At 38.8% G+C, this 27,494-nt stretch overlaps 4 protein-coding genes across 4 annotated transcripts in view; 3 read left to right on the top strand and 1 right to left on the bottom strand.

The window, feature by feature from the left end:
- LOC106815149 (muscle M-line assembly protein unc-89-like) overlaps positions 1 to 6,794 on the top strand; it is a gene marked incomplete at its 5' end in the record, with an annotated part of 69,224 nt that extends 62,430 nt beyond the window's left edge. Inside the window, 8 exon segments of the mRNA XM_014819582.1 lie at positions 3,251 to 3,357; positions 3,563 to 3,788; positions 4,011 to 4,120; positions 4,588 to 4,810; positions 5,193 to 5,299; positions 5,491 to 5,713; positions 6,189 to 6,304; positions 6,558 to 6,794. Coding sequence (XP_014675068.1) covers positions 3,251 to 3,357; positions 3,563 to 3,788; positions 4,011 to 4,120; positions 4,588 to 4,810; positions 5,193 to 5,299; positions 5,491 to 5,713; positions 6,189 to 6,304; positions 6,558 to 6,794 — 1,349 coding nt within the window.
- Positions 6,795 to 8,538: 1,744 nt separating this feature from the next.
- Positions 8,539 to 13,763, bottom strand: LOC106815148 (glycoprotein-N-acetylgalactosamine 3-beta-galactosyltransferase 1-like). Its single transcript, XM_014819581.1, has 4 exons — positions 13,543 to 13,763; positions 13,039 to 13,187; positions 10,068 to 10,264; positions 8,539 to 9,943 (listed from the first exon to the last, which is right to left on the bottom strand). The coding sequence occupies exons 1-4, from the start codon at positions 13,761 to 13,763 to the stop codon at positions 9,764 to 9,766; spliced, it is 747 nt and encodes a 248-aa protein (XP_014675067.1). The 3' UTR covers positions 8,539 to 9,763.
- Positions 13,764 to 14,436: 673 nt separating this feature from the next.
- LOC106815152 (hemicentin-2-like) lies at positions 14,437 to 21,113 on the top strand. The gene is made up of 10 exons (XM_014819583.1): positions 14,437 to 14,596; positions 15,627 to 15,736; positions 16,008 to 16,236; positions 16,534 to 16,640; positions 17,060 to 17,285; positions 18,857 to 18,992; positions 19,392 to 19,507; positions 20,000 to 20,300; positions 20,651 to 20,766; positions 20,959 to 21,113. Exons 2-8 carry the CDS (start codon positions 15,644 to 15,646, stop codon positions 20,188 to 20,190), a joined length of 1,098 nt encoding a protein of 365 aa, XP_014675069.1. The 5' UTR covers positions 14,437 to 14,596; positions 15,627 to 15,643; the 3' UTR covers positions 20,191 to 20,300; positions 20,651 to 20,766; positions 20,959 to 21,113.
- On the top strand, positions 20,772 to 26,744 carry LOC106815147 (the record flags this gene model as incomplete). Its single annotated transcript, XM_014819580.1, is given in 10 exon segments — positions 20,772 to 20,817; positions 20,959 to 21,222; positions 23,418 to 23,529; positions 24,278 to 24,432; positions 24,767 to 24,886; positions 25,116 to 25,244; positions 25,585 to 25,677; positions 25,823 to 25,937; positions 26,314 to 26,433; positions 26,587 to 26,744. Coding segments are annotated over 10 exon segments (1,312 nt in total), but the record flags the coding sequence as incomplete, so codon positions are not given.
- Positions 26,745 to 27,494: the final 750 nt, after the last annotated feature.

The raw sequence follows: 27,494 nt of genomic DNA, 5'->3' as shown, positions 1-27,494 counted from the left end.
TGAGCGTGGCCAAATTAGGTCTACTTACACAGGCTTGGGGAGAAGGTGGCAGCGTACCAAACCAGGTCACTGCGACTTTAATTTGACATGTTACCTTGACCTTGATCATATTCCCTTCTTGTCTATACTCGGGCCCTTATTGCAGCTTAGCGCTACAAATTGGATATACTTCACAGTCTTGGGGGAATTGTGGTCGCGTCCGATAACCAGGCACTACGACTTTATTTGACCTTTACCTGACTATTGGATAATATTCCGCGTTCCGCTTTAACTCTGGCCCCTATTGAGCCTTAGCGCTACCAAACTTTGGATTATACTTCACATCTTGGGAAGAAGGTGCGGCAGCGTACAACAAACCAGGTCACTGCGACTTTATTTGGACCCTTTACTTGACCCTTGATTATTTCCTGCCGCTATAACTCTGTCCCTAATCTGAGCCTAACGCTACGAAGCAGCGTCACTACGACCTTTATTTGACCTTTACTTTACCTTGATCATAGTTTCCATGTCCCGGCTTATTTTAACACTCGGCCTCTTAATTGAACTTTAGCGCTACAATAACTTGAGATATACTTACACATCTTGGCGAGAATCGTGTGTTGCGTACAAAACCAGCGTCACTACGACCTGTATTTGACCTTTACCTTGAACTTTATCATATTTCCCTCGCCTCTTTACGTCGGCCCTATTGAACCTAGCTTTCTATCCAACAACTTGGGTATTACTTACACATCTTGGGGAGAATGGTGCTCCCGTACCGAACCAGGTCACTCGCCAACTTTATTTTGACATTGACCTTGACCTTGACCTTGACCTTCATTCATTTTTGGTCTCAGCTTCTTAGCTCGCGCCTAATTGACCTAGCGCGAACCAAACTTTGGTTAACTTACACATCTTGCGGAGACACTGGGGGATACATGTACGGTTGTCGCAAAGCTGCCCTTTCTAGGTCCTATTTATTATATTATAACAATCGATTCATATATAAATATTATATTATATATATATATATATACTATAATAGTAATATAAATATATATATATATGTAAGCTTTCTATATAATAGTTTCTTTCGTATAATAAAATATTTACTCTATGCCATGTGTGAGTTATCGTAATGGGAACGTTTAACTTGCTTATAGAATGAGAGGTATATGTATATGTAGTATATGTTCATGCAGGGAATTGTTCATGCAGGGAGTTAATGTATCTAATTGTTTCTCATTTCACATCAGGTTTAGTAACGACCACAACAGGTCATCTCAAATCAACAACTAAGGGTATCACACCAAATATGTTGTTGTCTGCTAATGCTGTCATCTCAGGTTGCATTTGACACAGCTATGCCTAATGAATTTTAAATGTGCATAAGTATTTGCGCATAATATTATATGCTTCTTGTGATTCACATTTACTTGTTAGTTGAGATCTTCTATAAGCAGTCGTTTTTCCATTAATACCAGCTATTGTCTAATGCTTAATGCACTAGCAAATAACTACACTTGGCTTGGCAGCAAACGCTTATGAAAATAACCTGCTTAGCATACGTGGCTTACGATACAGTTTCTTTACCACCCCACCTTCTTTCATACTCGACCATTTTTTCATCCATTCCTCTCTCTCCTTTTTACTTAATATACATTTTTCTATATCTTGATCTCCTTTATTCATCTCCCCTTACTTGTCTACTTGGTTCATCCTCTCTACTCTAGCTTTGGTTTTTAATAACGTTATTAACTTCTCTTAGATACGTTATAACTCAGCGAAATGTGTTTGCTTAGTATAAGGTGGCAATGTTTGTAGTTCTTGTAGGTGTTTAAGTCGTTAGTTGGTGAGTGCGCTATGACTGAGTGAGCCTGGCCACGTGTGGGGGAGTTAGTTTTGGGGACAATTTGTTTTGCTGCGCGTTTTATCGTCATAGCTTCGGTTGTGCTCAATTGGCTCAACAGCCATCGGACATGCCGATACTGCTGGCAACCACGTTAAGTGGTCTTGTTATGTATTTAATAGAAATATGATTTAGTGTTGCATCATATTCAAGTCCATGGCCAGATGTATGTTTAACAATATTATATATAGTATATAATCAGGATCATTTCGTTTTTTACGGACAAACATGTCATACCTATCACGAAGATTGTGGCAAGATAATACAATCAATATGAACCGTGCTATTCTAGTATTCTACGGCCTTTAAGCAAATCATTTCAACTGTGTGAAAATGAAGAATTCATACAATTAGATTATGTTCCATGCTACACCATCTTTTGTTATCCATTTTAACAAATAATTCATTCATGCCAAGTGAAAGGTTGCTTTCTCTGCAATTATGGAGTCGGGTAAAAAAAGCTGAGCAAGTTGGAGTTTAGATAATAGCATTTAGAGCTCGTTAAATCACGATTTACAGCTATGAAACAACATTATTACTAAATACAACGTTAATTGTATCATTATTAATATTTCTAGAGATCTGGTCATAACAGAAATCACCTTCATCGTAAGAGCACAGGCATTCTTCGGAGAACCAGAACCTTGTGTAGTATCGTTGATGTTTCTAGTTCTGATCTTAGCTTTGGTTTTTAATAACGTTATTAACTTTTGATAACGTTATAACCTCACGAAAGTTGTTTGCCTTAGTATAAGTGGCAATGTTGTATAGTCTTGTAGTGTTTAAGTGTTAGTGTGAGTGCTATGACTGAGTGAGCCTGCACGTGTGGGGGAGTTAGTGACATTGCTGGGTTTCGTATGCTCGTGTGCTCAATGGGCTCCAACCAATCGGACAGCGACTTGTGGCAACCACTTAAGTGTTTTTATGTATATAGAAAATATGATTTAGTGCTCTGCATCTTTCAGTCATGGCAGTGTCATGTTTAAAATATTATATTAGTATATAATAGGTCATTTCTTTTTACGGAAACTGTATACCTATCCACGAATTTGGCAAGATAATACAATACAATATGAACCGTGCTATTCTAGATATCTAGGCTTTAGCAAATCATTTCAACTGTTGAAAATGAAGAATTCAATACAATTAGATTATGTTCCATGCTCACACCATCTTTGTTATCCATTCTACAAATAATTCATTCATGCCAAGGAAAAGGTTGTTTTCTGCATTATGTGAGTGGTAAAAAAAGCTGAGCAAGTTGGAGTTTAGATAATAGCATTTAGAGCTCGTTAAATCACGTTTACAGTATGAAACAATTATACAAAATAAACTTAATTTGTATCATTTTTAATTTTCTAGGATCTGGCATAACAGAAATCACATTCATCAGTGAGAACACGGTTCTTCGGGAAACCAGAGACCTTGTGCTAGTATGTGATGTTACTAGTCTGACTGGCAGTGAAACGGTATGTATAATACAAGTAAATACTATACAAATTTGTAATGCTATGTAATAGAAATATTGATCTTATCCTAGCATTCAGCATGTGTTTTGGTATATAAAGCTTGTGGTTTATCGATATCTCATCTGTTTGCTACCATAGATCGTAATATCATGTGCAGTTATGTGTATATACCACGTTTTTGTAATGCTGTTAATATTGTTTGTAGATTGAATGGCAAAAAGTGCGTAGAAATCGTGTGACAACCCTAACACGTGGTGAAGATGTGGTACTGACCAGTGACAGTAGAATCGGAGTTACCGAAACCACCTCCGGCAACAAGAAAACATTCACGTTGACAATAACTAATGTCAAGACCCAGGATGAAGGCACATACAGATGTGAAACAACATCACGTAATTCGATCCAAGAAGATGTCGAGGTTCAAGTTTTAGGTATATACTATATGGTTTGTTGTAGACGCAATAAGCTACTTTATATAATAAACATTCACGTTATTATATATGACTTGATTTAGAAGCACATATGCATATATTAATCATGTCACACTTATAGACATTACATAGTACGTTGGCATTAGAGTGCCACGTGGCAGCCGAAGATATAGTTAATGATTTATTTTTGGTATTTGGCATCACTGATTTTGATACTTTCAGCTGGTGATGCAACAGCAGAGATAGTGTCTATCAGCGAAGATATAACTGTCAATGAAAACAGTGACCTTATGGTGGAGTGCACTGTCACTGGACTCCCAGATGGTAGTGAGGTGGGTCAGGTTTTCTTTGATTTATTGATTTGTTTATTTAGTAGACTATGTCGATATCTCTTAGTAAACAAATCATATTTATGGTTTAAATAATATAATGGATGCGGGAATATATAGCATATATAATGCTACCTTGAAGAGCAAAAATTAAACGAAATGCTGTGTGCTGTGTGCTGTGTGCTGTTGTGGTTTGGAGTTGTGAAATTCATCTTCCTTTCATTGACACAGAAACATTTATAATGTAAAAATATTTAAATAAAACAAATAATCCATCATCATCTATTATATTGTTATTTAATCTTATAGAAATCACGAATTTACTTGCATAGCAATAATGTATATATATATATATATATGTATATGAATGAAATTTCACTTCTATATTGTCACTTTATGTAGAACCAGTTTTGCTCTTCACCGCACTAATTACTCTATTGTCACTAATGTACCTCTATAAAATCCTGTAGGTAGAGTGGCAACACATAGTTGACCGGCAAGTCACTTTACTCACTAGTGGTACTACACGTGTAACTAGTAACCGCAATGTGCGCATAACTAAAACGTCTACCAACCAGCAAGACAAGTACACTCTCACCATCGTTAATGTGAAGGTATCTGATTCCGGCACGTATCAGTGTCAGGTAACTGGCAGCGACCCTGTGAGCGAGTCGTTAGAGGTCACTGTTGGAGGTACGTAAAATTGTTCAATTTGAAATTCATCTAATGAATATAAATTGCTGAATCAATGGAGAATACATACAAAACAATGTGACATATGTCTTATTAAACCTGTGACAAGAAAATGTTAATGGCTCATATGCAAATTTGCATTTAATCTTCTCAGTTGGGAAACTTGTTCTGTGTCTGCGCTAAAGAAATATTTGCTTGACCATGTTATTGAAAACTTGGGCAGGTTGAGACTTTATCAGTACAGCATTTTATAAACTTTTATGTTTAACTTTCTTATAATGTAGTATGATGTTAATGCATATAGCTGGTGGATTTAATTTTATAAGGTGAAGTAGCATCACTGATTTGCTGCTATATGATTATATACATCATTTGCATGCAGATGGCAGCTCAGTCAGCATTGTGGCAATCTCACAAAAAACAGATGTTGCAGCAGACAAAACGCTATCACTCTTCTGTACAGTTACCGGCTTATCAGGAAGAATAACAGTAAGTATAGCCCTCTAGATCAAACTATGTGTTTATACAACAGGACATTGCCTATAATATGAACTATAAGTAGATGCTATGGCCACTTATTAAATACTATGTGCAAGTTGTGCAATACTATAGGCATGTATGAGTAAAATATATAGAATAATCTAATACAGATGTATTTCCTCAACACACTGTAATTGCAGATTGAGTGGTTAAAGGTGCGTGGAACTCGCACAACGACATTGACGCAGGGCGGAAATGTGATCGCTGCAGACCGGAGGGTTGATGTAAAGCAATCAACTGTTGGCTCTCGAGACACGTTCACATTAACTATTGATAATGTGGCCTCTGCTGATGCAGGCGTATACAGATGTGCATCCACAGATAGAACACCAGTGCAGAAAAATGTAGATGTCACTGTGTCAGGTAATGATATCATTTAAGTTCTAAGTCAATAGTCCTTTTAAATATGCCATTGATGTGTGACAAAATAATGAAATATAATAACAGACACAAAATATTTCTGTGATATGAATGGTTGTTAGTGAGTTACATTTCAATCACTGCATGGCAGCAATTAGACTTCGTCAATCACTTTAGTAAACACCAAACATGCATGGCTTCATACACTGCAGTAGCATATCTTCTTACATTATAAAGAAAAATTTGGAATTATCTCACCCACTAGGTAATACTTGGGTGTGATGTAAATTTTGTATACAGAGCAACAGAACTTTGTCAGGAAACTATTTTCTGCCTTTTCAAAATTGTTTAGTGTAGAGTTGACTGTACTAGACAAGATGACATCAGCATGGTATTAATGCGTAATAATATCTAATAGGCCGTTATTAACGTATGGAAACATATGATATGTGTTTGTTGCGATGTGCTTTTGTTGCAGGTGGGAGTAGTGGCACAGACCCAGAAATTATGGATATTACACAAGATACTGACGTCGTTATTGGGGACTTTCTAGAGCTTGAATGCTTTGTCACAGGTCTCTCTGGAAGTACAACTGTAAGATTAACAATGAGATAATTTTGATATAACCGAAATATAAAGTTGGTACGGGTAAAAAATTATCATCATATTTTAAAAGCAAAGTTTATGATATAGTGTCTGACAATGTGCAGTGATATTTATAACTAGTTATATCGTCGAATTTTCAATGTTTGTAATCTTAAAGTTTTTTAAAAAAAAAATGCGTGTTTATTCCCCGTTGACAGCTGTCTTGACCTTGGAACATTTGTATGTCATTACTTTCGGTTAGGTGGAGTGGCAGAAGCAGAGGACCGGTACCCGGTACACAACTCTCACCAACGCAGACGAGGTGGTCTCGTCTGACAGTAGAATCTCGGTTCTGATGGAACCTGATGCTGGGGACACCGTGTTTGTGCTGCAAATCGACAACGTAAGGACTTCTGATGAGGGTACCTATAGGTGCATAACGACTGACAGCAACCCAGTGTCAAGCACCGTAGACGTTACAGTATCAGGCAAGAAGTAACAAACATATAACAGGCCACGCGCCGCGTAAGTCTGCTGTCGATTCATCGTACCCGTGTGGACCAGTCCCCTTGTGTAGGGTGTCCTTAAGTAGCTAGTGGCATGTTTTTGTTGATAGAGGTTTAGAGTAGGAAATGTGGGGTATGGTGATAACAATCGGGTGTATCATTGTAATAAGATATATATGCGTGGGCAAAGAGCAAGCATTTTCGCAGCATAAGTATATGAATAGTGTAGATAAGTAAATCATGCATGCATCTGTGTAACACGATGTATGTGAAGGATAGAAAATTAAAGGAAAGCACTGGTGAGGTCATGTTGGATCGAGAAATATTGAGTTTATACAAATAACAAAGGATCGAATTACAAACATAATTCAGTGAATGTGTATTACATGTATTATGTAATATTCTTGGTTCAATCTAAACATTCTTATAAAAAGTAAATCATATAAATCAAATAAGTATAGTAAAAATATTTCAAAAACAGCAAGGCCATATCCCAGTGTTAGAAATCGGGTAACAGTTCTGTTATATCAATTACTAGACAATTATCAATTTTGAATATAAAAGTTCTTATCAAATGTGCCAGCATTGGTGGTTGGATCATATGCCCTGACGAGGCAGAAAACCTCAGCTAGTAGCCTTTAGTAGTGTTCTTCACTAATGGCTAGTATAGTCGTTACCAAATAATAATAATGCCGAAAATATTTCCTTTATAACTGTGCCATATCTAAAACGGTGGATGGTTTCAAACGCTGCGATCAATATCGACGTTTTTGTCACTGACAGCAATATCTTCCTGTTGAAATCGGTGTCAAAAAGCAAACATATCTATTCTAGCTGACAGTGCTGATCGAGTACAGCGGGATACTGTTCGTGTCCAGCATGCTGCTCTAAAAGCATATAGCAGCAAGGTCTGGGAAATGCTTTCTAGTGTCTTCTACAGTAAGTTGTTTGGGGCTGTCCACCAGATAGCACCCATGGGTGGGGATGTGTGGCTTATGTGACCGGTGCATATTCGCTATGACAATAAGTCTCCCATGGACTGAAAATGATTTATTTTATTCGGTGGAAGGAACTAATTAAGTTGCTATACCTAGGCACTGTGCGTTCTGCGAGTTTTGTTGCTCTATAAACGGGTGAATGTACTGCTAAGTAGTAACCGGGTGAATGTACTGCTAAGTAGTAACCGGGTGAATGTACTGCTAAGTAGTAACCGGGTGAATGTACTGCTAAGTAGTAACCGTTGGTGCATGTATGCAAAATGAGTTGGGCATGCCATACTTGATTGCATATAATATGGGATGAGGCTTTCAGGTTGGGGATCTGTGATCATTTTCTGTATTTATTTTCAGGAAAAAATGTGCGGCTGTGTACAAATTGGCACTGCGGTCCGCTGTCAGCAATAGTTATAGACGCCAGTCAGTGTTCATATTATTTATACATGGTTATAGCGTAAAAATATCTACACTCGATCTACGAGTATATAAATATGTGCTCAGTGGGCTGTTGTAATCCCAAGTTCGAAAGTACAGGAATTAGATTTCAAGTGTGAAAACGCATAAATGGAATATTTCATCTATATATTTTACAAGATCTATTGAGAAATTGTTTTTTAACAATCATGTTTTTCATATGAGAAATGAATATAGTTTTTTACCCTATAGCTTTGCAATTTCGTGTCAATATATCTGTCGATTCACTATGAAGACGGGCATAATTAAAGGTGGTAAAAAGTTTCGGTAATGTTATTTTAACTACATTTTTATTACAATAATACTTATATATGAAAAGTGACGCATATTTTTGATAATACAATTTTATTCTATCACACAAATATTTATAACAAAAAAGACTCCGCTCTTATTCAAACACACTATCCAGAATAACGAGTGATACTACAGCTGTATGTGTGACGTACGTATCATAGTGGACTGAAATACTGAAAATATTTGACTAAACTAAGCACTGCACCAGGCCATGTGAAGCGTGAGACATTATATCTGGGTATTTATTCAGTTTAAATGTCAGTTAATGATGGGTACTGTTCAAACAATGACATATCACCGTATATTTTATGCCTCATTAATTCAGATCATTTGCATCCGAGGTGTTAGTTTTATGTATATCGTCGATTGGGATTATGCGCATGTGTATGAATAACTTGTGCTGCATGCGTTCCCACTTACAGTTGTACGATTATTATACATTAATTACATTTATACTCGCTGGTTGGTTGCGATGAATGTGCATGACGATGTTTAATTGTGCAGGATCGCGAGATTCAAGCTTACAAGAGGACTTGGCTGTCATACCTGATCGTGGAGCCGGTAAATATAAAGCAGACGTAGCAAACACACACTCGCACCTAACACCAGTATACTGCACTCGTTTGTCGTGTTAGTAGTCAATGTATACAATGCCGTGCTTATGTGATTTCTTGTTTTGTAATAAGCTGACTCACCCATCGTAATCCTCCGATCGCATTGCTTCGTTAACTTAATTGCCCGGTACGCATATATTATTACACTATATTTGTCTAGCGAATAGTGAATGAAATTGCGTATCCACCCTGAAATGCTAGGTCAGTTGAAAACAAGAAATTATCATAGACTTGGCTATATTGGCCTGCACTTGCTTATAGGAATTTCCTCTCGAATATTTATATTTAATTTTTATTGCTATAGATTATTTTAGTCATGTTGATTGAGCAACGTTCTGTAGTTACTATAGAAAAAAGGCATATGATTTACATGTAGTTGTAATTTATGTCTTTGGTTTGGATTGGTTTTCAGTAATTTAATGACGGCTCCTCGTAGGACGTGTAACATTGACAGGCTTGCCTATTTCAACCACATATATAAAGGGTACCACGACTCTGTATATGGATCTCTGAATTATTCTCCACTGCAATGTACAATTGCAAGTGAATTATATCTTCAACACTTCCTGTATACAGTGATCATCATCAATCCTTAATTGTGTGGGATGATGACGTCATCGCTGAGCTAAACTTTGCACGATCATTTTTGTGATTCCCGGTGAAGCTGGTAACGCGTTGACTGTAGAAGAACCATTCATATGTCAATATGTCCAATCCTCTCACATAATGAAAGCTGATAGGGTACCGTGCACAGCATTTCTTCCCCTGAAAAAATACAATCACTTACTTTGAGTGAATAGAAACGAGTTTTGCGTGCATATCGTCATTGCGTCAGAAATTTTAGTCAATCCGCATTCAAATCCATTTATCATCGCGAGATTACACTTACATTTATCACTGGGCTGCCGTTGAATTTCCTGTACCAGGTCGGATATGCACCTGTTACGTGGCGCTTCAGGTCAAACACCATGAATCGGTCTCTGCCCTGTTCATCCCTCGTGTCGACAGCATAGCCGCCCACCGTCGACAAGCATTTCCCCACCTTCCAGTCCTCCCCACGTCCATCCGGTATGCATTCTGGGTGATCTAAGCGAGAAACCAAATTAATTATGTTAGTATTAAACGAATGCGTAAATACGTTAAGCGAAAATCTCAAAGGATGACGTGTTGTTTCGAACATACTTGGCATTTCGAAGCACAACTTTCTGGATTCTGTTTTTTTACTAAGAAGAATTAAGCATTACATATGTATTTCCAGTTATTCCTCCGTTTTAACCCCGGATTGTACAGATATATATATATATGGGCAATTCCATGGTCAGTCGCATTACACTTTTATGTGCCAATTCTATAATTTGGTGGTATCAGTTTTACAAGGGTGAGTCTTTCTGTCAAGTTTATACACTGATTTCAACTTGACACCCAAAGCTTTAAAGTAATGCTATTGGAAATGTTGCATGCTTTGTACTGTGAACGCCATGACATCGTAAAAATCGGTCAGTCGCATTACGCGAAAAAGGCATGGCAAAAAATCCACTTATCACAATTCAAAAGTTTCCTCAAACCAAAACACTTTTACCAGTTTTATTACATGCAACACATGACCTTCACACAGAAGTCTCAAATAAGGTATTTACATTTGGTAAGCAACTTAAATGTATCCTTTGTGGATAGAAAAACCCTGGTTAGTCGCATTACGGTCAGTCGCATTACGGTTTGTCCATCAATTAAGCCATCACTATATGGAGCCACATGTATGTTCTCTTTTGACAAAAATGGAATTATTCGTTGTAAACATCTTAAACAAATGCACAGAGATGAGGAAATAACATTTAGACTGACTTCAGCACAGGTTATCTCTTAAAAATGCTATTGACAAGGTCAAAATATGTATTTTCTACACATACACGTAGGCTAACTCTCAGAACAGTTTTGGCTGCTTTTTGAAAGTTTCCAGATTCCGGTATATGGTTGTAATTTTATATCTTTGGTGCATCACATTTTGGTATATAACTCGAACATGAAATTTAGAATAAATTGCCAATTAATTCAAACTGATTAAAAACAGATTTTAAAACTTTAAACAGGTTTTAAACATAACCCTGATATTCCAAGTTTTGGGAATAAATTTAAAAGTGGTGTGCGAATTTGAAGTGACCACGGTTGTTGGCTATCATAGGTTCTTTAATGATGCGAACTACTTGCTGCTTCAAGTGAAAAGTTTTGTCATCCTTTGGATTTGGCCATTTCCAGTTTTGACCTGCTCGATGCATGACAGACACACGGAAATCTCCTTGACCACCAATCTCCATGACTTCACCTGGATACACTTCACCATCATATTTCACGACACACCACTGACCAACGTTTAGGCCTACATGTTCATCAACAGTGTTGTCCACATCCTGCTCACTTGCTTTTTCATTACTGCCTGTGTGCTCTGCCTCTACTTGTGTGTGCTCATATCCATCAGCAGTTATGAGGGAGGCTACAACTTCGCCATCTTCAACCTGGATGAAATGCTTCTGTGCAATGTCTTTGATTTGTTTAGCTTTTTCAAAGGTCGCATCTAGGTCAAGATTCTTATTTCTTGCATTGATGTCAGCTGCTGTAAGTTCATGTACCTTGCCCTTGGGCATGTTGGATGCAGCACTTGCAAAGGTTGCTGCATTTCTGACGCTATGCTTCCGCAATCTTACAGAATCCCACACAAACCTCTTTGCTGCACCCCCAATTCCATCAACAGGCCCCTTTCCATGTGACGTTGCAAAGAAAGACCATTTGATTTTGACATCATGCTTTTTCTCAAGATCTTTAATTGCTGCAGCTACAAACTTGTTCTTGAACTGTGACCGCAGGCCATCGGACCACAAGGACACAATCTTCACGTGTGATGGAAGGTCCTCCAAAGCTCGTGCAAATCCATGAACGTCCTTAAATTTAAGCTAACCATTTGAGTGGGAACCCTGTATTTACTTACCTGTGTCTTTTTCTTTACAAACAAGTGAAAACAGGAGTGTTCAAAACTGCCTACTGTGACTAGCACAAAACATGTGCTTATATTATAACCATCTGCTTTGTAGAAGTGCATTGTGGGTACTGGGTAGGTTTATAAAACAATGCTGCCCTCTATCCATTCATTAGTGACATCTCTGCAGCTGTCCATACCTCTGCTGTCCTCTATTTAGTCATGACTAAGATCTCTGGCTTTGCTGATCTCTTTGCATCCTCTTCTTGAAATCAGATTTGGTCAGTCGCATTACGGTACACTGGTCAGTCGCATTACCGGTTAGTCGCATTACAATTCTTGTTGGCTCGTTATTAAATAATGCTGACTAAAGCTTTCAATTCCTTAGTCATTTCAGACTTGGTATTAGGTGTAGAAGCATATATTTGAAATGCCAATAAAATAATCAGTGGATTTTTGCTATAATTGAAAACAAATCATCTTTCGGTCAGTCGCATTACACCACATTGAAGCTTTAACAGGTACACTCACTGTATGGCTTGAATGGAAGAGGCAACTTGGAATTTATTTTGGATTGTAACAGATGGGTCATGGTACTAATCAAACATATTAAACTTTTGATGGAAGAATCTTTTATGGAAAAAATATACAACTTAGAAGAAATCTCCTTGGCATGCTCACTTTTAATGCGTCTAAGAACAGTTTGGGAAAACAGGTCTGCCTTTGCACAATGCGACGCAGAACCCTTAAAAAAGGTTGATTTCTGTTTACTTTCATATGTTAGCTATAACTTAGAAGTGGAAAGAAAGTTGTGACATAGATTTTATTTTTTGGTGTCTTGTCCATGTTTGCTTGGAATTGCCCATATATATATATATATATATATATTTACCTGTTATTGCTTGGTTGAGAAGCTTCACAGACTTTCGTGTTAGGATAAACCCTGGTCCGCCGCTCATGTACGTGACGTTTCGCGATGGATGCTTGAATATATGTCCATAGTACTCTGGTCTCTCTGGATGTTTGTCCGAAAGAAATTGCCTAGATAAAAGTAGGGCCAATATTAGCTTTTGGTGAACCTGTGCCTATATACTCTCACATATCGATTTTTCTGTCTGATTGACTGATAGATCGTTGTCATCCGAGCAAGCATGAAACGCAGTTTTATGCAGTTCTGATCATATGCTAGCTATTCACATTTGACATGTCCATCATATTTTCATCATATGCACAGTAACTTTTTATATCATATGTCCACGAACGTTTCCATCATGTAATATACTGTAGTACCATATATATATATATATATATATATATATATATATATATATATATACCTGAGATTCTCGATGACTGCGTACGTATCGTCATCATCCCCCCCCCCTCCCCACCCCGCCTCTTGTAGAAGAAGTCAAAGTCATTGATGAAGTGTTTCTCGACGTAACTCCACGCAGCTTTTGCCTTCTGCGCCTGAAACGCGTGGTGCCCGTCTCCCGTGTCCAACCCTATCGTCGGAAATTCGGCGTTCTCTTTGGAGCTGAAGTAGACGGTCTTGTCGCAGCGGCGCGCCCACGTGTCGCGCACGTACTGCGTGCGTGTGAGCAGATTCTCCGGCATCGTCAGCACCCAGCAGAGCAGACGCCACGGACGCCGCTCGCCGCGCGTTGCGCCGCCAGCTTTCGTGTCGCCGTTCGCGTCCGTAGTCTCTATCTCTGTCGATGTATCGTGCGCGTCGCCGACACTCCAGCCGTCGCCTAACTGCGCGAGGTGCGGGTCGTCTCCCCTCGGTGTTACGCGTGTCTTATTTGCAAAGTTCTTTCTACCCGCCGGTCTTTTCTGTAGCACTGTCCTGTTCGAAGTGAGTGCGTCTGCCTTTAAGGCGGGGTAGTCCACGTCCGGTGCAGCTCCCGTGTAAATCACGGGTTGATAATAAGCACTTATGTATAATCCCATCGCTGCTAAACACAAGAGGCTGAGGAACAGTTTGGTATATGAAATCTTCTTTGTTGGATATGTGCTCATTTTTGCGAAAATCGATTTTTAAACACAATAAATATAAGAGGTAAATAGCGTTGACATCTGACGCGCATGTACGAACGCAAATCTTTACGAAGTGACTGACTGGAAAACTACTAGATCGGAGTGTATAAGGCCTTAGCCGTCAATTTCCACCTAACAGCTAATAACTGGTTCTTCTTATGTCCCTGGAAGATCACTGTCGTTAATTGCGTGACAGCTACTGCGAAGCGATGCCACGTGCTTAGACGAGTCTGTGACAACAATAGAAAAGCACCGGAAGGATCGTGGGGGGTGAAGGATCAAGGGAAGTGATCATGGGCAATGATGTGTACAGAGACATATTTATCCGCAGCGGGATCAGGGTTGATTGCTGTGTAAATTACTACCGTTTCGCTGCGTGTTTTTTACCTATAGCTGTAGTTAGTAAGTAAGTAAGTAACCTTATTTTCATCGGTACAGGACATACAGGATAACATATGAGCTCTTGAAATAATATTAAGTTATATATGGAGCATGTGTATATACTCTCATATGCATATAATAACAAACATAATATTCATGGTTATGTGAAAGGCCTGCTGATCATGAGCTCGCAGAGGAAAGCATGATTGATGATGATGAATTCACAAATGCCTAACTAACCCTGCACCCGACAGATAGCAGCCAGACTTTTTGACATATTAGACTTTTTAAGTGCATTTATTAGTAGTCTTTTATTTTACACATATAGTCATTATGGACTGAAGACATTTACCTTGTTGAAGACCCTACGGAAATCGGTTTTTCTGCTACAATGTTCAGCCATATTAAGCAGTTAAAAATAAAAAATTTACCATACCTACAGCCATTAATAGCTATGTGATCTAGCCTCATTGGTGAAATTATTCCTGATTTGCATATGCATGTCAACTATGTACACATTGTTAATTTTGGTATTGCGTGTATCCGTACAATTATGTATGCACTTGCACTTTCTTTTTTATCAAACTATCTCTACTGTTTTTTGTGGCATCTTGACTATTATTTATATTATATGATATTATATGCTGTAATTTTATCATGACGATCTGCTTCAATTATTTTATTTTGCTTTATTCTTCTTAATTCAGACGTATAATAATAATTCTATTTATAATTATGTTTGATTTTAGCCAAAAGTCTATTGACTTATCAACGTTCGCCTATTCATTGTATAGTATTCATTGTATTGTTCGCCTGTTCATATGATATTATATGCTGTAATTTTATCATGACGATCTGCTTCAATTATTTTATTTTGCTTTATTCTTCTTAATTCAGACGTATAATAATAATTCTATTTATAATTATGTTTGATTTTAGCCAAAAGTCTATTGACTTATCAACGTTCGCCTATTCATTATTATTCATTGTTGCTGTGAAATCTCGATGCTAGCTTTCCCTGCCGATATAGGTATGTGAGTGATGTTTGCTTTACAACAGAAGATCCGATTACATCGATGGAGATAACAGATATCACAGGCGACCAGACCGTAAATGCTGGCACTGATGTTTCCATGGAGTGTACTGTCACTAACCTAGGTTCCAGTACTGTAAGTTATATGTGCAAGTTTAGTTTACCCTATTTTATTTAAGTATCTTGTCTATTCGTAAACATACCACACATATATACATATATATGTGATATGAAATTTTCCACAAATGCTCGTACATGCACGTACGTATAGCTTTCTTTATGTCTAATACAAAAGACTAGGTACTATAAATGTATGGGTGTCTACGCGTATACGCATGCGTGCATGTCTGCGTGTCTGAGCGTGTGTGTATTGTGTACGCGTGTACACACACACGCGTTTTCTCTAGGTGTCTTGGGAAAAGCTGAGTATTGGGAGTAGATCTGAAACCCTCACGATTGGTGGATTGGTGAGCACGGAGGACAAACGTGTAGCGATCGGTGTGAGAAACCAAGACTCGACCACTGTGTTCCGGCTATCGATGTCCAGCGTTGATAATGAGGACAGTGGAACATATCGTTGTGTGACTATAACGCCATTTGGTTCTGTGTCAAAAACTACAGAGCTGTCTGTAAGAGGTATGGCCAATGTCAAAATAAAAAAGTTTTTTAACGGCATTACCTCATATAAATGTAATACAATAGTAGTAACGTGTGTACGTAATTAGTGATAAATGAGTAATAAAGTGCATGTAATATATTGGAATATATGTAAATTGTAATGAAAAGGATAATGATAAATATTCAATAAAAAACGTAATTTAAATTATATTACATATATTACAATGTTGGCAGCATTTTGACTAATATAATGTAAAAGATGTACATAATGTGTTAGTTGCATTGTAAAACATTATTATTGAATGTTATGTGTAGGTACAGTTGGAGCAAAAATCACGTCCATTAGTGACGATGTGACAGCCATTCCTGGAGACATCATAGCGATGTGGTGCATAGCTTCAGGACTATCAGAAGGAACCACTGTAAGCTAGGTGTTATATAGCTGCGTGATCCCCCTCCCTCAAAGTTACATAGTAGCATGTTTTGTCTATTGTTTATGTGCTAAAAATATTCCATACACGTACTGTATATAATGTGGCAATTAAATTTAACCAAAAAAGTTGCTCGAATATTTGTATGTGTTAATATTGGAAGTATTGTAGTAGATTTCCAGACTCTTTTTTATTTTCCTAACTGACGGTAGTAATAATAATATAGATATGTAGTATATATATATATAGTGCATGTGTGTTCGTACGTGTGAGTGCTTAATTGTGTAGTTGCGTGCGGACGTGCGTGCGTGTGTGTGTGTACAATCTAGAAATAGTCGAATCTATCCTTTGCCGTAGTGTGGAAAGCAGAACTTTGAAATAAACAAAATCTCATATGTTATCCGGTGAAGGTTGCCTGGGAGAGAGTGACGAGCTCGGGTGTGGTGCAGCTGTCAGAGGGCACGCGGCGCATGACGTCTGACCGTCGCTTCCGCATACTCGTCAGTGTCATTGGCGAGCAGCGAAGCAACTACACTCTGCGTCTGCTCAACGTGCAGATGAGGGATGCTGGCACTTACAGGTGCAGGATGACTGGAACCAACTCGGAATCAAAGTCGCTCAGTCTTTTCGTCGGGCGTAAGTCGTAAATTCTACGTTACTTGGAATTTGATATTCCTTCACAATCAGAACAGCGACACCATAATTACATGAGTTTAAAGTCGCACAGCAAACCTTGCTTACCCCTTCCTACTCCATCCACATTTTCTGATTGCAATGCTGATTTCAGTCTCAGTAACCCTGCATAACAATTAATTCAATATACACATGCACATCAAGAGTACATAATAGAGATGCACATGCACATGATGCTCTTGATGCTCTTGATGCACATGCCTCTTATAACATAATGAACATATAACAAAAACCAAAGATACTTGCAGATCATTCGCAAAGACAAATAAATGCTCTTTTATAGCATAATATGAACGTCTGTAATATATATAACCCCAAACAAATATATGAGCCTATGTGCCACCAACAGATCACGTACAGATTAACCTAGCATCTCCTATACCACTACGTACATGGCTATAGAAAGGGTACACCATCAAGCAACTGTAATACATGCACATATAGGGATAGGGTCTGGTGCTCCAACACGAAATGTAAAAACATGCATTGATTCACTATATATATATACCCAGCTCTGCTACATTTCACATCTGCAAGTTTACAGATTTGCAACATTAATTGCAACTAAAAATATATAAAAAACTACCACCACAATCTGATCATAATGCGGTTATCAGAATTTCCTAAAACATTTTGATGACATATTAATTTCCTTGACTTAATGAATAATGTCATTGATTGTACAAAGTAATCATTGGATCCCAGGGATATATTATGAGTTGATATGACTATGTTTATGAGTCAGTATATTGAGTAGTGCAATTATCATTTGTCAATGTATTCCTTACATAATTAATTTATGGTGCGTGGTAATAAATTAAATTGTTATATAGCTGCAAAAAATATTGCATAGTAAATTGTGCAGAGAATGGAATGTGGCGTGAATACAATCTATTGTTGAGCATCAATGTTAAGTAAAGGGGTTGCTACGATTAGCACCTAAAGAAGATTTGAACATATGTACGAGGATGGTATATTAGATCGGGTAAAGCACAATGGTAATAAATAATACACCCAGAATGTGATTAAAACCCCCACTTCTGTACTGCCAGATTCTCTGCCAAATTTCATAAGAATGCCCTCTTTGTGATGTAGCTGGAAATTCCTTACGTGAGAGAGTTTTTATAGTGCTTTCCCCATTACTGTATTCTAGGCTATTTCCCTGAATTGTAATTATGTATGGAGAAAATGATTAAGTATGGGGTTGATTGATTGTTTAAGGGTAACGCTTGAGCTCCCGTTTCAGTTATGCATAATGTATCATGGGTAAACCAGAAATTTTCTCTTTGTTCTCTTGGTGAAAAGTGTCGCATTGCTCACAGTCGATCCTGTTAATAGTAACATTGATAACAAGTACTCCTGATTTTACATATTACAAAATAATTATCGGCTATTATTTGGGCATCTTTGATGTTTCTCTGTCTACAAAACTCTGTTTCTCTCACAATGCAACAATTGTATAGTGTAAATTTAAGAGTATTAATCAATTGTCAATATATCAATTTGACATCTAGGGTCATTGAGCATCAGAGCATTATCTAATGATGTCACTGTGGAGACTGGGGAGACAGCTAGACTAGTCTGTGACGTTGAAGCATCGGTGGACAATGAAATGAGTGTCTTCTGGCAGAAAGATGGTGTAAATATAAGGTGAGAACTGCAGTACTGCATTCCCTTTGTTTTCGCACTCCTGTGATCACCTCTATGGTTTATGAAGGTACATGCACTTCAAACATAAAATGTTTGGGTTGGTATTTTTTGTGCCAGCCGGGCAAGATATGTATTTTACTGCTACTAGATTTGCTACATTTCGCTAAAAGCAGCAAATACAGTACAAACAGTGTAACAAAATGACAATCGGTGCCCCCACTTTATTATGCTTATAGGTAAAAACGTTGGTTCTTTAGGGTAAAATTGAAAACAACTTAAGCTTTAAGTGTACAATGTTTCTGTCTGCTAAACTAACATTTTGTCTTCTTACATATAGTAGATCTTGGTTATTTTTGTGTGTATTCTTTTTAGTGGATCGATTTCTATTTGTGATTCCAGTTTAACAACACCTTTGCTGATTGAGCGTGCAACAAAAGATGACATGGGTATTTACAGCTGCTTTGCCTCTGATGGAGTTAATTTGATCGTATCAGACGTTCAACTTATCATAGAGTGTAAGTACTGTAAAATCGTCTACTGATATACTGTGGATCCATTGATAATGTAATATTGTAAAACAACATTTTAGCGAGTCATGACCATGAATGTTTTGTGTTTCTTGTACCAATATATGACACATAATTTCAACACAAAAGTGTAATACTGTATACGATGTGTATTTCGCGGTGGTTAAATTTTCGCGAATTTCGCAAACGGGTCCCTGGTCGCGAAAATAACAACACGCGAATAATTCATACCGAATAATACCGAATAATATATATACCCTATAATTCTTAATTCACCAACCGCGAAATTAAACAACTCACGTAATGTACGTCAAGTCTGAATTCGCGAAAATATCTGTACGCGAAAAATATGGCGTATACAGTAGATAAGTTATTGATTCTCAGCAGGCAGTTCAGGGTGAAAGATGAGCCACTATTATCTAATGATTTTATGGTTATTTAGCATACAAATATATCATCATTGCGTTTTGTCTTCCACAGTCGCACCAAATATTGAAACAGAGTTGCCCATGCGTGTATACTTTGATGGTGGAGTAACAGACTATGTTGTTGGGGAAGTGAAGTGTGTCATTACCTCGAACCCAACACCGAATATTGAATGGTTGGGCCCAAATGGAAAACTCATCTCACCAAACAGCAAATACAGATTTCAAGTAAAACACAGAATGTAACACTACAAGTACACTGAGCATTCTTAACTTGAGACGACAAGATTTTGGTTTGTATGTCTGTGAAGCGGAGAACCATCTTGGTAAAATTGTTGCAGAAAAGAATGTATACAGTAAGTGATATGTCATTATTAATATGTCACTTATTCCTTCACTTTTCGTGTACCATTTGTTTCTTGATGTCAGTGTTTGCTTTGTAAAACTCATAATAGAAACCAATAAAAGAAATGATAGAATGTAAAACTATGCATACCGTTACTTTAAAATATGAATGAAAGTAATTATATATAATATATAGGTAAATATAATAATTTAATAAAAATAAATATAATGTAATAAATATATAATAATTAAAAGTGTGTAATTTTAGATGTATAGTTGATCATATTAATGTACGGGTGCATGTGAATATCTATATCTGTGAATTAACTTTGTGAAATGCAATTTTATTTGTCCATTGTAGTTTATGAATCATGTGAAGAAATGTTTAAGACTGACAGCCCTGGGCTCTACATAATAGATCCCGACGGACAGGGAGGGCTGCCTCCCTTTCAAGCTGATGTACATACGTGGATACAGGTAAAATGGCTTTTGTAAAATGTGGAAATAATAGTGAAGTTGGGAAAAGAAGTTCATAAATTTGTGATCCGTAATCTTATGCAGTGATAGACTGATACGGATGAGACACTCATTTGCAACAATGTTATTATAATCATGTAAAATATATGCTCTTACATAAAATTGATGGTAGTGATTTTATGTTTTTCTCAGAACTTCCTGAATGCCAGTTGGCTGCTGATCCTGGTGGCTGCTTCGGATTCTTCAGACGATGGTACTATGACCCAAAAACAGCAAAGTGTAGAACTTTCATCTGGGGTGGCTGCGATGGTAATGAGAACAATTTTGAGACAGTATCTGAATGCCTGTCGCATTGCCGAGCAGTGGTCACCATTATTCATCACAACGTGGAGAATTGTGGCCTTGTAGACGGCCATGAAGCACCTGGAAGCTACGTCGGACACGTGGTATATGAAGGTAACTAATAGGCATGCTTTCACATGTAGAAATGAAAGAGCTGGTAGAGTGGGTGTGTGTGTGTGTCAGAGATTTTGTTGTAGTGTAGAATGAAACGACAGTGATAATTATTATTCGTTATAAATATGATTCATCACTTTTATTTGTGATTTGTGGCATACTTGATTTTAAAAGTTTCAGGTGTATACAATTTCATATCGAGTGAAATTCAGTTATTTTCTCATCCAGACATTTTGTGAGTGACGGTCATTCATGCGCGAGTTTCACGTTAACGTTAATAACGTTAGGGTTAAATATATTTTCATACATTAGGAGTATCTACCGATCAGCTGCGGGGACTTGTAGCAGTATCGGACTTCTGTGACCAGTATCTTAGATTTAATGAGTCTACGCCTTCTCGTCATCCTCCGGATCCGGTTGCCATTTTCGTTACGGCAATTCAATATTCGTATGAACATTAGAATTATGGTCGGTACGTTTTAATGTACGAAGTGCTGAGTAAGATTAACCAACCTTGTGCGGTGCCTATAAGGAATCTGTTAATCTTAAAGTGTATATTATCGTTAGCTCGTAGTTTAGACTTTGTCAATACTAATCAGATGTTCTTGAGGGTACATAACCAAATTGTAATAACTTGCTGTGATAGCCTGCAATAAGCCAGTTCGTAGTTACAGTCTGCGCATGCGCTCGAACTTAGGGCCACGAATACCTTTCGGTCAGGTCATTTGTGAAGCGTACACTCGTGCGTGCGTTGCGTGCTGGCGTGCGTGCGTGGCGTGCGTGCTGCGTGCCGTGCGTGCATGTGCACGTATCACATGCGTGTGCATGTAGACGTGCTTCGGTGTGCCGTAGCACTGTGTGCGTGCATGCGTGCGTGCGTGTTGCACGTACACGTGTGCGGTGCGGTGCGTGCGTGTGGGCAGCGTAGGCACGTGCGTGGCGTGCGTGCCAATACATCGACACGTGCGGTGCGTGCGTGTGTGCGTGTGGCACGTACACTTCGTACGTGCGTGTGACGTACGCTCGTGTGTACGTTCGGTGCACGTACACCGTGCGTGGTGTGCGTGCGTGCGTGCGTTGTGTGGGTGGCGTGCGTGCGTGTGAGGTGCGTGCGTATGCAGGTACACATTGCGCGCGTGCGTGCGTGTGCATGTAGCAGTGCGCACGTGCGTGTGTACGTACATGTGCGCCGTTGGCGTGTCGTGCGGCGTGTTTGTGCACGTACACGTGCAGTGCGTGGCGTGTGCCGTAGCACGTGCGGGCTTGCGTGCGTGGCGTGTGCAGCGTAGCCCATGCGTGGCGTGCGCTCGTACCGTGCGGGCGTGGTGCGTAGTGCATGTACACGTGCTTGCGTGCGTATGCACTACACATGCGGCGTCGTGGGCAACGTGACACGTGTGCGCGTCCGTGGCGTGTGGCAGGTACACGTGCGTGCGTGCCGTATACACAGTATCACGTGCGTGCGTGCTTGTGCACGTACACGTACGTGCGCGCGTGGCGCTGTGCAGCTGTACCCGTGCGTGCTGCGTGCGTGTCGTGCGTGCAGTACACAGCGCGTGCGTGCGTGCGTTGTTGCACGATGACGTGCAGGCGTGCGTGCCGGCGTGGCACGTACACGTGCGTGCGTGTGCACTATACACTGCGGTCGGTGTGTACACGTGGCAGTACACGTGCACGCTCTTCCGTGGGGGAAATGTACTGATGCGTGCGTGCGTGCGTGCGTGGCGCATGTACACGTGCGTGAGTGTGTGTTGCTACGTACATATTCGTGCAGTGTACACTCACTGGAAAACAAATGTAGCATATACTCTAAACCGAGAGGTCACGCCACACACGGGATTTCAAATAGATTTTGTCATAAATGACCGGTGAGACGCTGTGATGTCACGACAACCCTTTGGCTCACAACTAACTGCTTATACCCAGAACAAACTGTGGCAGTTTGATCATTAACTTATCACAATCCGTTGAAATTACAGCAAAGTAATTGTTTCACCGGAGCCAACAGAACTTAGTTTACGCAAAGCGAGATTAAATAGACTGTCAGGCAGATGAGAATGCAAAACATGCGCCTATCGTGCTCCCAACGCTACGCTAGTACATTCGGTTCTGACATGACTGCCCTCATACTAGTAGCAACAATAATTACACTGTGTATACGAACATAATATCACGGTATTATGTTGATATACTAGGCTATGGTTTCTGGAAGTCATATGATGGTATAATGCAGACATTCTGGGCTGGTGGTATGGAGGAGAATGCATGTTCTTGCTACAAAAACAACTCGTGCAGGCAGGGGAAACGGTAGGAGCACGCGACTCATCAGTATAGTAGTCGATCAATTTCTTCACAATAATTTGTATTCTTTATTGGCATCCACAACAGTTGAAATCATCTTGCATACTGAATGTATAATACTGTGTACTTAATAGTTCTACACAGAAGCGCATACCCGGTTATTAGTGGATTATACCTTGCACATCATTTGAAATTGTGTTAGCTGTTTATTCAAACGTGCATGAAGTGTATACTTTTTATGTGTATATACTAAGCAAAGGGGTTGCCCTAGAGTGCCTGTTCAACTTTCGGGACTGCTATCCTTCGAGTTTGATAATTTTACTCTCCTGATCTTGAACGGTTAAAACTATATGTACTAATTGCAACTTTTCTGTTCAAAATACATGCTTGAAAAATTAGTACTTATTGCTTAAGTTAGATCTATGTTTATACAAAAGAGCGTGAAATTACAAAGACTTTTATCTCACCTTTCGTCCTAAACTACACAAAAATCAAGCACATACACACAAATAAATTAAACCATTCTTGAACAACGAGACTTTATTACACAGAACCAAATGTAGGCTTACTTGCAGCATCTAAGCACTTATATGTTACATGTTCTCATTTCACACTTCATCTTTGGAAGTCGTTGTCCTTACATTCATTCAGATGAGATGTGTATGTGTTATTATTGCACATTTCTATTATATTTTCTTATTTATAGTTATATTAGCAGGCTTGTTATATTGACAGCACTACTCTATATATCTAGGTGTAACTGTGATGCCAACCTAAATAGCTGGCAGCAAGACAGTGGCCTCGTGACAGACAAGTCAGTTCTTCCAGTGCAGAGTGTGTATTTTGGCGACACAGGGGATGAGACGGAGCGTGGCTATCATACCATAGGACCACTGCGTTGCTACACAGGTGCAGAAGAGTTTCTCTTTTTACTCTCCCATCACAAAATTTGTGTGACAAAATACACTAAAGGAAACACTGTGTGTTCAGGCTTGTTAGCAGAAATTATAATTCTGTAAATTTCATTAATTAGAGGTCTATGAAGCCTTTACATTATACATAAAGACATACCTGGTGCAGTTCCTAAGTTTGCTGGTATGTCACCAAACATGTAACGATGACTGTTTGTATAATAATAAATTAACTGAATAATCATCAGGTGTTTTTGTGGTTTGATATATCATACACAACCTTACTATAAGGTGACCTCATAGCCAATCAGTGCATCTGTGTTATGTTACAGGAAAGAAGCAATTGCCGTATACGGAAAGGAGTCTATGTAACATTGACCCTGACCCAGAAATACCAACCACAATGCAATCCAATGTTGTGATGACTGTTCTTTCTCCTCCATCGGGCAAAGGTCTGTGTGATATATTTTTATGAATGATTTACTTTGGTTTAGCAATGTGACAATCAGTATTAATTATTGTCACCAAGCAATTAGATCAGAAACTTATCCATATTGTAATATGACACGTTAATATGTTAGATATGCTGATTGCACACTACATGCAGATTAGGTACTATATAAGGAATATTATATAACTAAACCATATATGCAGTTAAAATGATTTCATTATATTTTTTAGTGTACGGGACATGTGCAGAGATGTTGAATGCAGAATCAACAGTAGGCAATGGGTTTTACTATATCGACCCTGATGGGCCAGCTGGTAAACTGGAAAAGTTCGTTGTTGAATGTGACATGATTGCTGGAGGTAATGTTTTGAGGTTTTTGTGTTATTGCAAAAATCAGATTCTGTTAGGTTCATATGTATGAAAATCTCCATGATTCTAATGTGAGTTTCATCTCCAACCAAGATTACCTATAACATTTGGTATTTACCGATGTGTCACTTTTCCGAAACGAAAGCTGTTACTTAACTCTTCTTTTAATTGAAAAATGATTTTTAATTGAAGTGACGTTCAGTGTAAAAACTAGATTTAATTGCCATAGTATTCGAGGTAGGACAATGAGATATTTAATTAACAAATGTATAATGGGGAAGGATATTTGTAAAGCTGTATTTCACTGTATTTTTTCTTATCTCATGGCAGGCCACTCACTTGTGCACCACTATGCAGAGGTTTGTGGGTTTGTGAATGATACGGAGACTCCAGGCTCCTACCTCATGCAAGTTTCCTACAGAGGTATGTGTGCAAACCACTTGCCACTTTATTACTGTAGCTGGTAACCTGGTAGATGTGGCAAGTTAATAATAACCTGCTACTAAATAGTTTTAATGTGCACATGTCTGTATAATTTACATGTGTTTGTTTGGGTATGTATTTTCAGAAGCATCATTAGAGCAGGTGGTCTCTCTTATTAGTGCCTCAAAGACATGTGATCAGTACATCAGATATGAGTGCAAGGGTAGCCTCTTCCGTAGCTACATATTTGATCCACCCATGTAGGTGTTACTGTATGTTGTGCAATTTGCTGATGAATTGTGTTATGCTGATTTAAGTACTCTACTCTATACTCTATGAAAATCGATTTGCGTAAGTTTGTTATGATTCGGCCTTCTGCCATATAGAATAAATTCTTAATATACCTAATAACCTAGTGATAATGATCTAAGCTACTGTAAACAAATATAATTATTAGTATTTGTACAATTCTGTGGTTAAGAAAATTAAAACATTATTTATATGCAATAGAGATTTAAAAAATAAGCTTTTTTTTTAGAAAATTTCTTTCCTATGGTATAATGTGGGAGAAATGATTTAGTCTGTATGAGATATTTTTAATACATGAAATGTAATTAGCATCTGTTTTTTTTTCAGAATTTATGCATGGTGGGTAGGTAGAGATGGCAGTGACCAGAAGACTTACTGGGGTGGTGCTGCACCAAACTCTGACCAGTGTGGCTGCAACAATGGAAATTCTTGCCTAATGAATGAGAGGTAAGAATTCTGCAACACACCATTCCATACTATATACGTAAGTGATCACTCCTGTTTACTTTGCATTAATTTTCTGTGTGTGTGTGTTGCTGCGTGTGCAAATGCAGGCAAATTTATGCCAATATACTTATTTCAAACATCATTTTTATTAAGGTGTAACTGTGATGTCAACAACTCAACATTCTGGGCCATGGATGCTGGTTTGCTTAGCAATAAAGATGACCTCCCAGTCACTCAGCTAAGGTTTGGTGACACTGGAGGCACAGAAGAACAGGGTTATCACAAGCTAGGTCCATTGCGTTGTTACGATGGTGAGTAGGCCTACTTAACATCCAAACAATCAGATGACCGGATACTAGAGGAAGGCGCTTGACCGAAAGGAGATGTTACGATCCAAATTGCGCTGAAGCGCAGATCTTCGCGCAGTTCCGCGGGCAAGCGCACTGCACCGCCGGAACGTCCTACGACAGATGCAGCCGCTGGGCCAGCTATGGCATCCGACCTGCGCCGAATGAATTGCGGCACNGTGCAGGCATGCGTGCGTGTGCACGTACACGTGCGTGCGTGTGCACGTATACATGCGTGCGTGCTTGTACACGTGCACGTACACGTGCGTGCGTGGGAATGTACTGATGCGTGCGTGCGTGCGTGCGTGCGCATGTACACGTGCGTGCGTGTGTGTGCACGTACAAATGCGTGCGTGTACACGTACACAGAATACATGTACATATACGTACTAAACCGAGAGCTCACGCCACACAGGGGATTTCATAGATTTTTATCATAAATGACCCGGTGACCTGTGATGTCACACAACCCCTTGGCTCACTACGAACTGGCTTATTACCCAGAACAACTTTGCCAGTTGATCATTAACTTATCACAATCGTTGAAAATTACAGCAAAGTAATGTTTTCACGGAGCAACAGAACTTAGTTTACAAACGAGATTAAATAGATGTCAGGCAGATGAGAATGCAAACACATGCGTAATCGTGCTCCAAGTACGCTAGTAATTGGTTCTGAATGACTGCCCTCATTACTAGTAGCAAATAATTACAC

The sequence above is a fragment of the Priapulus caudatus genome, unplaced genomic scaffold (genome assembly GCF_000485595.1).
Source record: "Priapulus caudatus unplaced genomic scaffold, Priapulus_caudatus-5.0.1 Scaffold1051, whole genome shotgun sequence".
Classification (NCBI taxonomy): Eukaryota; Metazoa; Priapulida; class Priapulimorpha; order Priapulimorphida; family Priapulidae; genus Priapulus; species Priapulus caudatus.
Note: the sequence above shows the minus strand (reverse complement) of the source record. Positions and strands in the feature narration are given on the sequence as shown.

Bases quoted from the DNA above. Each gene is read 5' to 3' on its own strand.
- LOC106815152 (XM_014819583.1), top strand. From the start codon at position 15,644: ATGGAGATAACAGATATCACAGGCGACCAGACCGTAAATGCTGGCACT. The intron at 15,737-16,007 runs GTAAGTTATATG...CGTTTTCTCTAG, and splicing joins CTAACCTAGGTTCCAGTACT to GTGTCTTGGGAAAAGCTGAG. The intron at 19,508-19,999 runs GTAAGTACTGTA...TGTCTTCCACAG, and splicing joins CGTTCAACTTATCATAGAGT to TCGCACCAAATATTGAAACA.
- LOC106815148 (XM_014819581.1), bottom strand. From the start codon at position 13,763: ATGCCGGAGAATCTGCTCACACGCACGCAGTACGTGCGCGACACGTGG. The intron at 13,188-13,542 runs GCGGGGTGGGGA...ACTTTTATCTAG, and splicing joins TTTGACTTCTTCTACAAGAG to GCAATTTCTTTCGGACAAAC. The intron at 10,265-13,038 runs GTAAATATATAT...TTTCTCGCTTAG, and splicing joins TCTCAACCAAGCAATAACAG to ATCACCCAGAATGCATACCG.